Consider the following 17,440-nt stretch of genomic DNA (forward strand, 5'->3'; position numbering starts at 1 on the left):
GCAGATCACTCATTTTGATTCTTCTTTTTTAGCGTTTCTTACAGGAACGGACAGAATTCAAGTAAAAGGCTTAAAGAACATGAAAATAACATTTTGCTGTCCTGAATATTTGAATGAAAAAGATCCCATGAGGGCACAGACGTGTTTTAGTGTCCTCTACCTCCCTAAATACTCTACGATGGAAAGAGTAGAAGAAGCGCTTCAAGTAGCCATCAACAGCAGCAGAGGGTTTGGCTGACTCTTACCTCACGCTCTTTACCGCTTTCGGGAAATGTTTTCAGAAATAAAATTAACTCCAAAATTAACATAAAAGTCTTGCTGACTGTTCAGTGTGTTTACCTGCTTTTTTAGAATGGCTGTTTTTGCATGTAAGATGTATTAGTAATGATACAGATTAGGCGGTTAAAAAACAAGGTGACCCTGAAACCCAGTGCATCAAGTGAGAGAGAAGGGGTTTTTCTACTTCATAAACGTCTGGGTAGTTTGTCCAGGGCTGAAGTGGTTCTTCTCCCTCTCAAACTGCTCTAGTAAAAGTCACAAATGACTTTCTTGTTGCAAATTTCAGTGGAAGCTTGCCCATTTCCATCTTAAAAAGGTATTTATTGCATTTGAAACTATTGACTACTTTCTCCTCAAAACTCTCATGAACTGCTAGGCTGTCTTTTTTTCTCGGCTGCTTCCTCATGTCCTTTGCGTGCTTCTCTTACACTCCCGCGACCTGAAGCGCCCGTGCAGGCGTCTTTTCCCACTCTGCACGCACCGCTCGTCGCCGTGGAGTCAGTTACGACTTACACGCTGGTGGTACCCAGATCTCTCGCTCTTTGCCTGACAGGAGCTGATAGAGTCCAGCACTACAGCCATCTCTCTGCGTAGCCTGCGTCTACCTGCACGCCTCTCAGCTCCTTCATCGCAGCATGTTCAAGAAGAAGATGGCCGTTTTCCTGTACTCAGCTTGGAATGGTACCACCAATACCTCCTACAGCCGTCTTCCCTTCCTCCCTCTTCTTCACTCCCTACGTTGAAAAAAATCAGTCAGGTTTTGACAATTCTAGTTCTCATCTCCCTCTAAGCCCACTGCCAGCGCTTTAGTTCAGGCTCTCACCATCTGTCCCATCGCTGCAGTTGTCTCTCAACTGGTCTCCTTGTATCTAGACCAACACCGTCCAGTAGAACTTCCCGTGAGGCTAGAAATCTAGATCTGCGCCGTTGAATAAGATGGACCCCTGCTGTAGATAAGGTTTAGCTGTTGAAGAATTTTGAAGAGAGAAAACTTCCGTTGGTAGTGGTGGCAGAAAAAGTGTGGAACTGTGCTGTCCAGTGTATGGCTATTTAGCTAAAATGAGATTCACAATTCAACTCCTCAGTCACGCGAACCACGTTTCAAGTGCTCAGTATCTACATGTGAGACTGCTGGCTACTGTATTGGTGCAGATTTGAGCACGTGTCACCCCAGGGGTCCATGACACACGAAACCTCTGCAAGTTTGCACGTGCTTTTTTTTTTTCCTTTTTCTGGGAAGGAGAGCCATAGTGTTTATCAGCCGCATATATCAAAACAATTTTAAAATCAAGCAATAACGTCCAATCTCGTTAACACTGGTCATTCTAGTTCCCAAATCCATCCCGACGGGCCTCCTGGTCTCCCACCCCTGCCCTGCACACGCAGTGTACCACGTTCTGGTCATTTGTAACTAGCTCAGTTTCCTGGACCGGCTGCAGTCTCTGTCCTGTGCTTTCACACGTGGTTTTTCTTCTGCCTGGAACCCTCCGCTAATCCCACCCCTACCCCTCCTGCTTCCTCACCTCCTCGGGCTTCGGTTCCACCTCCTCCTCTGCCTGGGTTATTCCCAGGCGTTTCTCAGGATTCACTGCCGCTCTCAGGGCTGTCTAGTAGATGCCATGAGAATGAATAAGTTTGTGGAATATGGCTACCTAGCTCAGAATTCCCCAACTACCGTCTTTCAGTTTCCTTCCAAGAGCGTAGCTGCCCGTGGTCCCAGGAGTTAGCTGAAAGTGCCACCTAGTGGCTAATGGCGAAGATAGCAGTCACTTCCAAATGGAGCATTTCATTAAGTGGCACAAAACTTATCCCCTTGCCACACATAATAGTGAGAATCTACTATGGCTCTTGGTTGTACTATGTAATTTTCTTATTTCCTGCCTCACTTAAAACTCCCACCAGGTGTGTGACAACTTCCATGTCACAGATGCAGAGTCTGAAGTTCAAAGAGCCTTCCTTAAACGCCCACTCTGCAGGAATGGAAGAAAATGAAGAGGAAAAGTAGGTCATGACGAGTCCTTTCTTGCTCCCTCAGGGTGGAAAATCCCCACTTAGAAAGCTGGTGGGAAGGAGTTTATTCGTAAGGTGGTTAAAGATGATCCGCGACAGGGATGCGGTGAGGACAGTGGGGAAGAGAGTCTTGCTAAGAGGCTCTGAGGAGGCAAGAGGTCCCTGCCATTGTGGACTCAGCTGATTATTGGGGGGGGAAGAGTGGGGAAGAGGCCCAGTTAGTTAGTGAAAGAACCAGGCAGTATTTCTCACGGTGGGTTTACAGCGCAACAGTCGGAGGTGGTGAGGTCAGCGTCATGACGTGCGTGGCATTCTGTGGCGGAAAGCTGGTGCAGAGATCCCCGTAACGGACAGAAAGCAAGGATGATGTGCTTGTGAGGGACTCAGGGACATGAGAAAGCTGTTGGAGAATTCCCAAGAAAGCGTGTCACATCTCAGAGGGTCGCTAGAACTAGCATAATGTGGTGGGCAAAATTTAGCAGGCTTAAGACCTATATTCCACTACTGTCCGTGTCTCTAACTAGCATTTGACTCCAGCAAGTAAGTGACTTGGAACCACTGAGCCTTATGCTGAACATATAGATACTGTTTTTCTGGTTTTTTTTGGTAACAGCTTTATTGATATACAAGTGGCACAGCATATAATTCAGCCATGTACATTGTACAACTCAGTGGATTTATTATAGTCACAGAATCGTGCAATCATTAACACAGTTGATTTCAGAATACAGTGCTTGTTTTATCAGCAAAATTCTTTCATTTACACTGACCATAGTGAGATTTAGGGCACATTAAAAAGAAAAATAATGCCATTTCAGGAAATGATGGGTACCTCTATTGTCTTCCGTGTTATTTGTATATTGCCATAGAGGAGGGTTTTTTTTTGGGTTTTTTTTTTTTTGCTGCGTTGGGTCTTCGTTGCGGCGCACGGGCCTTCTCTAGTTGCAGCAAGTGGGAGCTCCTCTTCGTTGCGGTGCGCAGGCTTCTCATTGCGGTGGCTTCTCTTGTTGCGGAGCACGGGCTGTAGGCGCACGGGCTTCAGTAGTTGCAGCACGTGGGCTCAGTAGTTGTGTCTCGCAGGCTCTAGAGCACAGGCTCAGTAGTTGTGGCGCACGGGCTTTGTTGCCCCGCGGGGTGTGGGATCTTCCCGGACCAGGGCTCGAACCCGTGTCCCCTTCATTGGCAGGCGGATTCTTAACCACTGTGCCACCAGGGAAGTCCTTGCCATAGAGTAGTTTTTAAAACATGACTTGTACTACAGTATATACATTGAATTAATGCAACAGAAAACACATCCAACCTCGTTTTGTCTTTTGAAGGGGAAGAATCACTATCTAAAGGTTCTGTTAAACTACTTTAAGGTTCTATTAAGAATCAGTTAAGGTTATATTCAGTTCTTAGGTTTCTTTAGGGTAACTACTGAAATATTTATGTTACACTTCTGAAAGAGTTATTGTACTAATCAATCTTGTTGAAAGTTCTGGAAAATCAGGAACTATTAATGTGTAAAATGCTCATGCCCTTAGTAGTGCTATTTAAAATAGGTCTCCTGTGGCAGGAAAATAAACTGAAATGTGCCTCAAAACATAGCCCTCAACTCAATAGGACACAATTAGCTATTTGCAAACCTTTCAACCCCACTTCTACCTCCAGAGGCACATACTTTCCTGGGAAATTATTCTATTTTGGCTATTATGTGTCTCTCTAAATATTCTAAATTTAAAATTTAGAATATTTTACATTTTCTCTTCCTTAGAATCACACTCTAGTGACCAAAGGGGGATAAAAACCCCACAAAACTACAAATTGTTTTATGGAAAATGTCAATATCTTATTTTATCATTAATGTAAGCATGTGATGCCAAAGAAATGAAGGTAATTTTACAAACTCAGAATTTTGGCAAATACATGAAGTTTCCATTTTATTACAGTTTTATACCACATTAGTTCAAATCCATTTCTCTACAACTACCCCAACAGAGCTCCTCTGGAATTATTTCAGTCATCCTTAACATGTGACTTTACCAGACTCTGAATGTAAAATAAACATATAAGATTTCAAATTAGTAACTTTTAATTATGAATGTGATAAGACATAAAAGTCATCAGATGATGGCTGGGGCTATTAATTTCCAACAAGACACTCTGTTGAAATGTTTCTCCTGATACCCCAGGTATAAATAAGAACCTTCAAAAAACAAGGGCACAACCAAAGTACAATAAAGAAGCCTCTGCAGCTTAAGCCTCCCCTAATCCTAAACCTCTGACAGAAGCTAGGCAAAGCATCTTTCTTGCACGTTAAGTGGGTGTCCAGTATTTCCATGTAGTTGAGCTTTCAGAGGCAGACAGACACTCAAGCCTATCCTTAGGATATACCGTCTTGGCTCTGGCTGTATTAATTATGCCTGAAGAGTTTAATACCCATCCAAGTCCAAAGGTGGAAGAACACATACACGGGTATGGTGACCGGCAAGAGCAGACTGTAAAAGCACAGGCTGGTTGTGCTAGTGCAGCCCTGCGGGAAGTTTTCTTCCACGGAGGCCGAGTATAACAGCCCTGCTAACGAGACCAGCGGAATAAGGACAGTCAACGTAGGAAGAGACAGAAACATTCTTCCCCTCCACTGATTACCCGCCACTCTGACTTTTTAAAAGGCGGATGGTATTCAGAAAATTCAGTTGTGTGTGTTGTCGTTCTTACGTGTGATCTAACGCTGCTCCGTTTCTTCTTGCTTCTTATTTTGATGTGTCATCCTAGCTGCCTGTGGTATCATATTAGGAATCCCATCAATAATTGGATAGGCTATTCCTAACTCTTCGTTAATCAGTTCATTTGTCGATGCTTCGTATCTGAGGGGGAGAAAGAAAAACAAAATGAATCGTGGAGAACAAAATGCTTGGAAGAGCTTGATGTTCAATAAAACAGTAACGTTTATCCAGTTCTTCACGTTAAGAGTTAATCCCAGAAAAGCAGAATTAGACTGGTTTTCATTCTAAAAGCAGGAATAGCCCATCGAACCACTTCTCTTAGAAAATGAATCTCTTAATTGTTCCCATTTTAGTCAGTTTCTCTCATTTTCTTTTTCACTTTATTCCCAAGCCATGCCTCAGTTTTTTAAAATACCAGTCAGAAAAGATTTGCCCTTTTCATCCAAATCTTCCTTCATTACTTTTTTCAACCCCAAAACAACCCCCCTTCCTTTACTACTGGAACAGACCCTAGAGGAAATTCCAACTTCTTCATCTTAGAATGAATGCTTAATAGAGCAGCCTTATTGACCCATTAAAAGGAAACCACTGAAAAATCGAGACACAAAAGTTTGAGAGATGAGAGTGCAGAAATGAGGACACTTCGGAACGCAGCGTGTCTGCAAGTGAGCTGTTTACACTATTAGCTAAGAGGGAGATCAAATGGTAGTTTCAAGGTTTAAGAAAACTGAGTGAGTCACATGTTCGTTATGAGAAAAACTCTGAAAGAGACATGAAAAAGATGAAGATAAAGATGACTAGCGATCCGCCACCCCAAGACCACCGCTGACGCCACGTGGGTGTTTCCTGGTGTCGGGGTTCCGAGTCGGCGGCCTGGAACGGTAGTGTTCCCCCACAACGACTCTACGTTAAAGGTTAAGCAGGCCTTTACAAAAGCCAAAAGCCGAAAGAAGGCGGCACCCCGCGCTTACATGCCTAAGGCCGTACACGGCGTCTGCACAAGACTCTGGAGGCCACTGCATTTTTCATCGTCTTGGCTGAAAAATCGGAACGCCGCGGACTAGTCTTGAGTCCTACGAGCTCCTAAACCGGGCTCTCCAGGTGAGAAACCCTTCGGGTCCTTTTAAGAAAATGCGCCATTGCTCAAGCCCCGCCCGCGGGCCTTCCGAACCATTCGGCCCGCCCTGGGGTGCCTGGAAGTCTGCATTTCTAAGAAGGTGCCCTGGCGATTCTCAGGCGCGGCCAGGGGAGAACCGACACGCGCTCCGGCCCGCGCCGGCGAGTGGGCGGTGCGGTTCGGGAGGCCTGGGGCTCGCGCGCCGCCGGCCTCCCGCCTCCCCTCCCCGCGCCGCGGGAGGCCCCGGGGCCAAGGAATGGCAGCCAAGAGCACGCCCGGAGTGACCTGCCAGGGCTGCTCGGCGGCGGCCCACCCGCCCCGCTCCCCGCGACGGGAGGCCGCGACGGAACACCCGCCGCGGGCGAACCTCACCGGAGCGGCTTCTTGGAGAGCGGGCACACCAGGAACTCCAGCAGCGCTGGGTCGAAGGCGCGGGGCGGTTCCCGCGTCCGCTCGCTCTGCTCTGGGGACGGCCGCGACACCGACGCGTGCACACACCTCTGGGCGACCGCGGGCGGCCGTGCGCGTGTCCCCCGCAGCGCTGAGGCGAGCCGGCCGCAAACTCCGCGCGGCATGGCCTGGCGGCCCGCGACCGGGCCCCTGCGCGCCCGTGACCGCGCCCGTGACCACCCGCGCCGCCGCAGGCGCTGCCCCGGAGTCCAGGCCCCGCCCCCCGGTGCTCGGGAAACGCTGCCCCCGACAGGTGGAGGCTAGCGCTTTGGTTCCGAGGACGCCCCGGACCCGACTGCTTTCGCCGCGACACCGCTCGGTAGTTGAGAGCGCGGCGTGCAGCCCGGGCCCCTTGCGGCTTCTCCTGCGCGTTTGCAGGTTACAAACAAAACCGATGCTTAAGGCGGGGAGGGGGGCAGGGTGTCTTGAGTTTTCACCAGAGCCTATCGCAGCGTTGCCAGGAAGCCAGTGGCCGACTTCAGAGTCACACAGTGTTTCACTTGGACCTACGTGGTTATCACCAAAATGAGGTTTCAAACACACTGTCCTGTTGGGTATGTTAAAAACATTACTTTGTTTTATGTAAATCTTTACTATACCACAGTTCCTGCAGCATCGTTTGGCCTTTTTTTTTTTTTTCTTCTCCTTTCATTTAAAAACATTTAAGGACCTGAAAAGAATGACTTAGTCCTCTTCACCTCTAAGATGTCCAGATTCTTACCCTGTGGGACTCATCGGGAACTCAATGGCGTAATAATAATAGCACACCTAATTTGCTTTTATAAATGAGCTTGGAAGCAGCAAGGACTCTAAATAACTGCGTCTGTTAGTTAAATGGGTGATCCATTTAATGGGTTTTTCGCCCCCGGTTTGCCTCTGACTCTCCAAGAAAATGATGCACGTTTTATCTCTTTCTTATAGTGTAGTAGATAAGTGCTTGGGCTCTGGGGTGCGTAGTTTACTCGTTCCATAACTCCAGCAAATGACCTAACTACTCAGTTTCCTTATCTGTGTAATAAGATTAATAATTGTACCTACCTCATGAAATTCCCTCCTGGGGATTAAAATGTGCTAATGCATGCAAAGAGCGTTTAGAAAAGTGCCTGGGACAAATTAATGCTCAGTTAATGTTATCTACTTTTATTTTCTCTATTCTTCCCAGTTCAGTATACTAGGAGATTCTTTGTTAGTCATCATTCTTCTCCCTTTGTTTTGCTAAATATTGAACCTTTTCTCACGTCATTGGTCTTTATCATTTCACACTTCGTGTTCCTCGGAGATAGGGATGGGAGTAAGGAATATAGAGGTACAAATACAAGATTATATTTTCAAATTTCTCTTGCACTCAGCAGTGTAAAAGTAGAGAAACTTTTATTTTGTTTGTTCACTCTATTAAAAAAAAATCCACTACGTTATTTGATGCTTTTTGTTTACTAATGCTCAAAAGATTTCAGCATAGGCAGTTGTCAGGGATGTAGCCTCAAGAGGGCCTATTGTAAAGTTCCTATGTTACTTTCACATTATTTCCTACTAGGGCAGTAGTAGGAATTAATTTTTCAGGTGTAGTTAGTTGATACCTAGGGAAGGAGTGAACTGTAGGAAAGGTAAGTTTCAGCGAGGTATGGGGACACAGAGCTGAACTTCTGCTGGCACTGAGTGGGCCCAGGCCAGGCTGGGCAGGCCAGAACCTTGGACCCCTGTGGGGTAGGGCCAGACACCCATGCTTAAGACAAGCTTCATTAGCTTCATCTCACCTCACCTGGCTGATAGATGTGTATCAACTGGGTTTTCTAACAAGTTATAAATAAATTAGTTTTAGTTTGCATCCACATAGAAGGTTTGAAGCAGATCAGTTAAATTTATATTAGTATTGGGGGAAAATATCTTCAAATTTGTAGCACCCCAATCAACATCCAAGTTTTAAGGAACATGTGAGTGTGTGAAGTATTGGTCCAAACCATATAAGCATGAAGTTGCAAAATATCCCTACACAGCCCTCGCTAATTAAGAAATCTAACTCATTTCTGCATGTAGTATACTAAGCTGAATGTAGGTGACCGGGTAGAATTGTAAAACCGTTAGTCCTTTTTTGACTGTTGGCATGGCTGTGATCTTTCCCATCACAGAGCTCTGGGCTCACACCATATTAGCTCTGTGACCTTGGGAAACTCTCTGCCTCAATCTTCTCATTGGTAAAATGGTATAATAATAGTACCTACCTTGTTAGAGTTGTTGAAGGGATTAAATCAAATAATACAAGTAAAGCAGTTAGCCTAGGGGCTGGCACAGAGTACACATTTAAAGAATGTTATCAGAGCAGCAGAATTCCTTATTGTGGTGAAGCTGTAGAAAATTCTGATGAAAAAGGAAAGCACAATGTACCACTGGAAACCTTAATTTTAACTGACATGGAATTTTTAGAGTTTCCAATGTGGATAATATTGAAACACAACTCTTGGGTTATTATACACATTAAGTGAGTTAGAAATCTCCAGGTAGAGGAGAGGCTAGAATATACATTTTAATAAAGTCCCATGAATACCAAATTTGGGATATTGGAATTTGGGAATCTCTGATTCAGAGAGAGAAATTAAAATCACTTTTCCACTAGATGGCGTCATCAAATATTTGAACTAACATTTATTCCTGCTTGTACTTTTCTTTCTGTGATTACAAAGATTTGCTTTTATTTTGCCAGTTGTTTCCTTAATCTGATGACATTTATTTTAGGAACAGAAGTCATAAAAATGTTATTAATAAAGTTGTAATGAGTTCCTTAAAATCAAGGGTCCAAAGGATAAATGCACAAGAAGTATGAAAAAAATCACAAAAGAGAAAATACAGTTGATCAATAAACACATAAAAATATTCATCCTCCATAGTAAAGTAATGCAAATTTCAAACATCAAAGAACTTTCCATTTCTCACCTATAAAAATTGTAAATATTTCAGAAGTGTAAATCTTAATATTTGCCATTCATTTATTAATTTATTGAATGCCCACTATGTGGCAGGAACTGTCTAGGTTAGTCAGAGTTCTCCAGCGAAACAATTAATTGTGTGTGTATATGTATATATATATATCTGTATATAGGATTTATTATGAGGAATTGGCTCACATGATTATGGAAGCTGAGAAGTCCTAAGATCTGCTGTCTGAAAGCTGGAGACCCAGGAAAGCCAGTGGTGAAGTCCAATCTGAATCCCCGAAGGCCTGAGGGCCAGAGGAGTGCATGGTGTAAACCCCTGTCCAAGGGCAGGAGGAGACAGATGTCCCAGCTCGAGCAGTCAGGTAGGAAGCAAAAGGCATGAATTTCTCCTTCCTCCACTTTGGTCTATTTAGACTTTCAGTGGGTTGCATGATGCCTGTCCACGTTGCGTGAGCTGTTTTACTGAGTCCACTGATTCAGACGCTAATCTCATCTGTCCCTCACAGACATACCCAGAAATCATGTTGAATCTGGGCACCCCTTGGCCCAGTCTAGTTGACACAAAAAGTTAACATCACAGTATCCTAGCGGCTGGAGCTATCCTCTGGATACACCATTATACAGTGTGAAAAATAAAAACTCATTACAACAATACCAAAATGGTTATTACATATAAGAAGTGAAAAAAAGCAGGACACAAATTTTATGCATGAGTACAATTATTTTTTAAACCAAAACTTAGGAATAGGAAAAAAAAAAAAGAATAAAAACCAAGTATTGCACAATTTCTCCATCACTTACAGCTGGGTAACAAAGTGAGTCACCATGTGAGAGGTCCTGATACCAGAGGATCTGAAATGTTATCTTTTTTTTAAATAAATTTATTTATTTATTTATTTATGGCTGCGTTGGGTCTTCGTTGCAGCGTGAGGGCTTTCTCTTGTTGTGGTGAGCAGGGGCTACTCTTCCTTGCGGTGCGCGGGCTTCTCATTGTGGTGGCCTCTCTTCTTGCAGAGCACGGGCTCTAGGCACGCGGGCTTTAGTAGTTGCGGCACACGGGCTCAGTAGTTGTGGCTCGCGGGCTCCAGAGCGCAGGCTCAGTAGTTGTGGCGCACGGGCTTAGTTGCTCCACGGCATGTGGGATCTTCCCGGACCAGGGCTCGAACCCATGTTCCCTGTGTTGACAGGCAGATTCTTAACGACTGCACCACCAGGGAAGTCCCTGAAATGTTATCTTTGATACACATAATAAAGGTAAAGAAATGGACATGCAGTTTTTAATAATGGATACTTTGTTTCTTTCCATGTCCACTAAAGAGATGTGTCCATTTAAAAAGTATTAGTTGGAAGGGGTGCTGCTTTGTCATACTGCCCCAGGCACCACTGTCACTGGCTAGTCCTGCTGTACAGTGTGAGCTGTGGAGCTCTCTTTCCTTCTCATCAACCCTGCTTGGTCTAGGGCACCAGCACGTCTCCCCTGTTGTATCCCAGTAGCCTCCAGCCTGACCTTCCTGCCTCCAGACTCATCCCTTCCATTCATTCCCCCCTATTGTTTTCCAGTGTGATTTTTCTGAAAATCAAATCTGCTCAGACCATTCCCTGGCCTAAAGTCAATACAGCAGTCATCCCCTTAGGCTTGGGAGATCCATTCCAAGAACGCAGTGGAGGCCTGAACCACTGCATAGTACCGAATCCTATATATACTATGCTTTTTCCTATACATACATGCCTATGATAAAGTTTAATGTACAAATTAAGGCACAGTAAGAGATTAATAACAATAATAATAGAATAGAATAATTATTGCAATGTACTGTAATAAAAGTTATGTAAATGTGGCCTCTCAAAAAAAGAAACCAAGTATTGGTTGTCTTTACGTGGTTGGAATATTACTGACTTGTTCTTTAATTGTTTCTCTCTCTTAAATTTTTTCTTTAATAAAATAGTTTTAAAATATAAATATTACTGGTTAATATTTGAGGTTAATCATCAATAGATGTGTATTTTATTTCAAAACTATTGATTCAGTTAAATTAATATTTATTGAGCACTTTCTATGTTCTCAATAGGAGGTAAAAAGAAAGGTATAAAAGCGTAAAAGATATGATCCCGATTTTCAAGAAGTTCATAATCTTAAATGGAGTAAACAGCCTAGGATAAAGTTATCTAAAAATTCTGGTTTATATATGATGCATTTTTTGTGTATTTATTCAACATTTGTTGAATTTATATTGTACATCAGGTACACAAAGGAGGGAGTGTTACCTGTGCCTTATGGAAGGGTGGGGGGAGTATCAGTTAAGTATGGGTCATGTATCACTGTCAAATTATTTACTGAGGTCCCAGGAGACACTCATTTAATCCCCTTTTATAAGCTCTTTTAATCCATGAAAACAAATTTAAATTTTGCAGTGAGGATATAGAATGTTGCTGGCAGAGATGATGAGCCATCAAGACTATATAACTGTCAGATTTCAAATCTGATTACAGAAATGGCCAGGTTTGGAAAAGTCCCTGGTGGTCCATTGGTTAGGACTCTGCCCTTCCGGTGCAGGGGGCACGGGTTCGATCCCTGGTCGGGAACTAAGATCCTGCAAGCCATGCGGCACAGCTGAAAAAAAAAAGGCCAGGTTTGATCTTGAGCTTAAAAATTCAGCATAATTAAGATGTGAACATACGAAATGAGGAATAGTATTTCTTTTTTTTTAATTAATTTTTACTGGAGTATAGTTGCTTTACAATGTTGTGTTAGTTTCTGCTGTACAGCAAAGTGAATCAGCTATACATATACATATATCCCCTCTTTTTTGGATTTCCTTCCCATTTAGGTCACCACAGAGCACTGAGTAGAGTTCCCTGTGCTCTACAGTAGGTTCTCATTAGGTATCTATTTTATACACAGTATCAATAGTGTATATATGTCAATCCCAATCTCCCAATTCATCCCACCCCCCCTTCCCCCTCGGTATCCATATGTTTGTTCTCCGTGTCTGTGCCTCTATCCATATGTTTGTTCTCTGTGTCTGTGCCTCTATTTCTGCTTTGCAAATAAGACCATCTATACCATTTTTCTAGGTTCCACATGTATGCGTTAATATACGATATTTGTTTTTCTCTTTCTGACTTCACTCTGTATGACAGTCTCTAGGTCCATCCAAGTTTCTACAAATGATCCAATTTCGTTCCTTTTTATGGCTAAGTAATATTCCATGTATATATGTACTACATCTTTATCCATAGAATAGTATTTCTTGAAGAGACTCATCACCACTGTTTTGTTCTTTAAAATGTTCTATTTATACATATTTCAAAAATAAGTCATTAAAACTATGTGTATCAGAAAGGAAGTGTCCAGATAAGCAACTCCCCATAATATTAATTTGTCTATTTAGAATAAAGGAAATCAAGGAGAAATGGCAAGAAGTTCTTTCCAACTTGGCTTTAAATAGGAATGGTAGTAGTACCCATCTGTGCTGGCTACTTTGGCCCTCTCAACCGCCATTTCACCTGCCTATATGTGTGGAGAAGTTGGAAAGCTGAAAGTACATTTTCCAGACTCTCTTGCAGCTAGGGTTGTAGCTATGCAGTAGTTCTGCGCACACATGAGATTTGAAAGGGAGACAGAAACAAGCTTCCTGCAGCAGGGAGAGCTGAGAAGCAGGCTCTAACAGACACAAGATTTGCGTGGGTTGGATCTATGTTGCCGTCTGGACACATCTTCTCGAACGTGAGGCGGCTGTGGCAGCAACAGCAGCGTCCTGCCCAATGGATCACAGCTGTGAGGGTGTGACCTTAACACCAAAACTCCAGAGCAAGTCCCCTATTTCTGCTGTTCCAACTCTTCCAATGAATTTATAAGCATGTACTTCCCTATATTAAATTCCTTTATACTGGAAATGCCTAAAATAATTTATTTTTCCTATCCTGAACCCTGAGTGATAAATTATCCTAGAGTGTCGATGAGAATAAAATATAAAAATATATGTAAATCACTTAGAATAGTACCTGACAGTTTGTACTCAATACATGCTAGTTATTTAAATTTTTATTAGGGAGATGAGTTCAGGCTGAAGAGAACAATCTAGGCCCAAGGTTGAAAACTATGGTTCGAAGGCCAAATCGAGCCCACCGCCTATTTTCATAAATAAAGTTTTATTGGAACACAGCCGCTGTCATTTGTTTACATGTTGTCTGTGGCTGCTGTTATTCTTCAAGGTCACAGTGGCAACAGAAACTGAATAGACCACAAAGCCTACAATATTTACCATCTGACCCTTTACAGAAAAGATTTGCGTACCTCTGATCTGAACCATCAAAAAGAATGAGGAGGGCTTCCCTGGTGGCACATTGGTTGAGAATCTGCCTGCCAATGCAGGGCACACGGGTTCGAGCCCTGGTCTGGGAAGATCCCACATGCCGCGGAGCAAATGGGCCCGTGAGCCACAACTACTGAGCCTGCGCGTCTGGAGCCTGTGCTCTGCAACAAGAGAGGCTGCGATAATGAGAGGCCCACGCACCGCGATGAAGAGTGGCCCCCGCTTGCCACAACTAGAGAAAGCCCTCGCACAGAAACGAAGACCCAACACAGCCATAAATAAATAAATAAATAAATAAATAAATAAATAAATAAAGTAAGTTTAAAAAAAAAAAAGAATGAGGAGCACAAGGACTGGGAGACATTCATGAAAACAATCATCCTCTTGACACAGAGTGGTCATTTCTGGGGAAAATAGTTTGGGATGTTTTCTTTCTGCAAGGGTTCAAAGTAGAGCCTTGAGGAGGGGGAGAAGATACTTATTATACGTGCAAAACTCTGATTTTCTCAGTAAAATTGGAGGGATAAAAGGAGGCAAAACCAATGTCACCTGAGGCCTCAGCAGGTAATTTGGTAGTGCTCACAGTACGACCCCTGCCATTTCCCAGGGATTTCCTCTAGATCATGCAGCCCAGCTTGGAAAGTGACCACGTGAGAAGCCACGTAATAAAAGTCTATGCTACCTCTTTCGCACCCAGCCGGTTGTGAGTTCTTACAGTCTGTTTCTTCATAAATACTCTGGCGTTCACCCACTTTGACCTTCATAGTCACTGTTCTAATCTAGGCCTCAGTAAATTTAAAACTGTGGTTAACTGAATATAGTCCTAAATTCCTTGTTTTTAAATTTTTTCTCATTTAAAATTCCAATTTGAAAAGTTTTCTCCTTTTCTTTCTCACTGGCAACTTTGCCAAAAATTTCACAAAAAGAAAAATTATTTATGCTTGATTTATATTTATTATTTTTCAAAAGGCTCATTAACACATCATAGTCACCCAAAGTCCATAGTTTTCCTTAGGGTTCACTCTTGGTGTTGTACAGTCTATGGATTTGGACAAATGTATAATGGCAGGTAACCACCATTATGGTATCATATGGAGTATTTTTACTGCCCTAAAATTCCTCTATGCTCCATCTACTTTTATGTTTGATTTTAAAGTTCTGTGTGTTTTCAGTTTTAACTAAGTTTCTTAGCTTTTATCTCTCTTCTTTTTTTTACTCCTCTTCTCTCTCTCTCTACATCCCTCCCGCCTCTCTCCGCCTCCTCACACTTCTTTCTTCCTCACTTCCTTCCTGCTGCTGGATAAATAGGATCCGTATGATCCGACAGTGCTTTTCTAACTTGAATGTGCATATGAGTCACGTGGGAATCTTGTTAAAATGCAAATTCTAATTCAGTATGACTGAGATCATGCTGAAGAGGCAGCTTGTAATCCTCGTTTCTTAAAAGCTTCCAGGTGACGCTGCTGAGCTTCGGACCACACTCTGAGCAGCGAGATGCTAGGACAGCGATTCTCAAACAGGTGATTTTGGCCTCCAGGGGACACTTGGCAACGTTGCGGAGACATCTTTGACTGTTACAGCTGGGGTGGTGCTACTGGGTGGAGACCAGAGACGTTGCTAAACATCTTACTATGCACAGAACGGCCCTCAGAACAAAGAAGGATCTTGCCCCAAAGGTCCACAGTGCCAAGGCTGAGAGCCCTGCTCTAGAACGATCTTCGAATTTGTAAGTACCCGATGTGTATCTTCTGTGACTCTAACAGGTGTTATTGAATTTTGGAGTCGGGGGGTTGGTGGGATAAAGCTTTCCAGGTTGCTCCCAGTGAGACCTGGTAGGTTCCCTCTTCTTAGCCAGATCCTGTGACTGAAAGGGTTTCTTACATAACATCAGGAAGAATTTTTTCTTTCAGAAGTCTACTAGCCCTCTGGTCGTATCTCCTTCCAATTTATTAAGGGAAAATGATGAATGGAATTTTTCATGGCATTAGCATGATTTTAAAAAGGCCCACTATCCGAAAAGGATAAAAAAAATATGAAGGCAGCAAGTCTATAGGCTTGAAATGTGTGATCTTATATGGCTTTTGTGTTATCCGTATTTAGGCTAGTACTTTATGGGGTTTTAGAAAACAACTGAAGCGATTCCCAAAATGATAATCAATAGATGTTTTACTCTGTATATGTTTCCAATGAATCTTCAGATTGCATCGATCAAATAGTCCGAGGTGTAAAAGAAAACGAACCTTAAAAGAAGCCTTTCGCTGTATTTAGATGAGGAAGATGGGGACTAGCTCTGGAGTTCTTCCCTCTGACCGTAGGAAGCTGTGTTTCCCGTGGTTGAAGAGATTGGGGAATTTCGTAAACTCTAACTTGACTTGGCTCTTCAGCAGCCCAGCCCACACAGAAGAATTATTGCCTATGAAAACTATGATGACTTTACCAGAATCACGATTAAATGAAAGTAAAAATGAAAGATTTTTGCTTAAACTGTGGTCACAATTCCAAGTTTTTGAAAGTCTGCTTTTCCTGATTTTTCTCAGCCTGTCAGGCATCTGTGGCTGACTCACAGCCCAACATTGAACTTCCTACCAGGCGCTTGCTACCTGGCCTGCCAGCACCTGGGGCACAGCCCTGGGATTCATTCTGCCCTGGTTTCTTCTTGCTTTCCTTCCACAGGAAGATAATACCACATTTTCAAACAGTGTTTAGACTTGTCACTGAGGATATTTTCTTTTAATGTAATGATCTCACTGAAACATAATTTATTCACCAACTTATAGAATTCATGAACTGAAAAATGTTATATAAGGTGATTACGTCAGACAGCATGATCCTCTTAAACTTATTATCTCACTCCCCACACAACTCTCCCTCCTCTTTACTCAACTTAGTAAATGATGCCACCATGCACTGAATCACCTGGGCCCCAGAACTGAAGTCTTGCTCTACTCCCTTCCTCTCAGCTCCCACATGCAATCAGTCACCAGGTCCTGTCATTTGCATCCCTTAGTCTAGGTCCTCCTGACTTCTGTCCTGTTTTTCAACGATAGTCTTTTAACAGGTCCTGCCGCCAGTCTTTTTTCAATTCATCCCTCCCACTGTTGCCAAAATATTCTTTTAATGTAAAAAGTAGTCACAAAACTTAACAAGTAAAAGCCTTTGCTTAAAATATAATTTCCAAACTCCTGAATGTGACCGCTTTAGGGGAATTTTCAGCTTTAATCCTCCTGGTGGTCTCTGAATTTTTATGTATATAATCTATATATTCATTACATAATTAATATGTCATTACATAATCAATATGTCATTAATTAATTAATATGTATAATTAATTATCGATTATATGTATATATAATATATGTATAATATATATGTATATGTACATATAATAATATGTATAATTAATTATATATAGATTATATATAATCTATATATTCATTACATAATTAATATGTCATTAATTAATATGTTTAATTAATTATATATAGATTATATGTATATATAATATATATGTATAATATATATGTATATGTGTATATAATATGTATAATTAATTAATTATATATAGATCATATATAATCTATATATTCATTACATAATTAATATGTCATTAATTAATTAATATGTCATTAC

At 42.4% G+C, this 17,440-nt stretch overlaps 3 protein-coding genes and 1 long non-coding RNA gene across 6 annotated transcripts in view; 2 read left to right on the forward strand and 2 right to left on the reverse strand.

The window, feature by feature from the left end:
- Nucleotides 1-312, forward strand: part of HERC5 (HECT and RLD domain containing E3 ubiquitin protein ligase 5) — a 42,170-nt gene extending 41,858 nt beyond the window's left edge. For both annotated transcript variants that reach the window (XM_059922395.1, XM_059922396.1), the window contains one exon: nucleotides 33-312. In XM_059922395.1, coding sequence (XP_059778378.1) covers nucleotides 33-238 — 206 coding nt within the window. In that variant the 3' untranslated portion in view covers nucleotides 239-312. The remainder of the gene's footprint in view (nucleotides 1-32) is intronic.
- Nucleotides 313-2,946: 2,634 nt separating this feature from the next.
- Nucleotides 2,947-6,716, reverse strand: PIGY (phosphatidylinositol glycan anchor biosynthesis class Y). The gene is made up of 2 exons (XM_059922397.1): nucleotides 6,613-6,716; nucleotides 2,947-5,138 (listed from the first exon to the last, which is right to left on the reverse strand). The coding sequence occupies exon 2, from the start codon at nucleotides 4,898-4,900 to the stop codon at nucleotides 4,685-4,687; it is 216 nt and encodes a 71-aa protein (XP_059778380.1). The 5' UTR covers nucleotides 4,901-5,138; nucleotides 6,613-6,716; the 3' UTR covers nucleotides 2,947-4,684.
- On the reverse strand, nucleotides 4,997-6,689 carry PYURF (PIGY upstream open reading frame). Its single transcript, XM_059924326.1, has 2 exons — nucleotides 6,487-6,689; nucleotides 4,997-5,138 (listed from the first exon to the last, which is right to left on the reverse strand). The coding sequence occupies exons 1-2, from the start codon at nucleotides 6,687-6,689 to the stop codon at nucleotides 4,997-4,999; spliced, it is 345 nt and encodes a 114-aa protein (XP_059780309.1).
- Nucleotides 6,717-6,878: 162 nt separating the features above from the next.
- The window catches only part of LOC132365745 (uncharacterized), a 43,376-nt gene continuing 32,814 nt past the window's right edge, over nucleotides 6,879-17,440 (forward strand). For both annotated transcript variants that reach the window (XR_009503210.1, XR_009503209.1), the window contains exons 1-3: nucleotides 6,879-7,118; nucleotides 9,659-9,856; nucleotides 15,258-15,536. This is a non-coding gene — a long non-coding RNA (uncharacterized LOC132365745). The remainder of the gene's footprint in view (nucleotides 7,119-9,658; nucleotides 9,857-15,257; nucleotides 15,537-17,440) is intronic.

The sequence above is a fragment of the Balaenoptera ricei genome, chromosome 5 (genome assembly GCF_028023285.1).
Source record: "Balaenoptera ricei isolate mBalRic1 chromosome 5, mBalRic1.hap2, whole genome shotgun sequence".
NCBI classification, from domain to species: Eukaryota; Metazoa; Chordata; class Mammalia; order Artiodactyla; family Balaenopteridae; genus Balaenoptera; species Balaenoptera ricei.

Coding starts and splice junctions, on each gene's coding strand:
- PIGY (XM_059922397.1), bottom strand. CDS start 4,900: ATGTTTCTGTCTCTTCCTACGTTGACTGTCCTTATTCCGCTGGTCTCG.
- PYURF (XM_059924326.1), bottom strand. CDS start 6,689: ATGCCGCGCGGAGTTTGCGGCCGGCTCGCCTCAGCGCTGCGGGGGACA. Junction 5,139..6,486: donor CTCTCCAAGAAGCCGCTCCG/GTGAGGTTCGCC, acceptor TCTCCCCCTCAG/ATACGAAGCATCGACAAATG.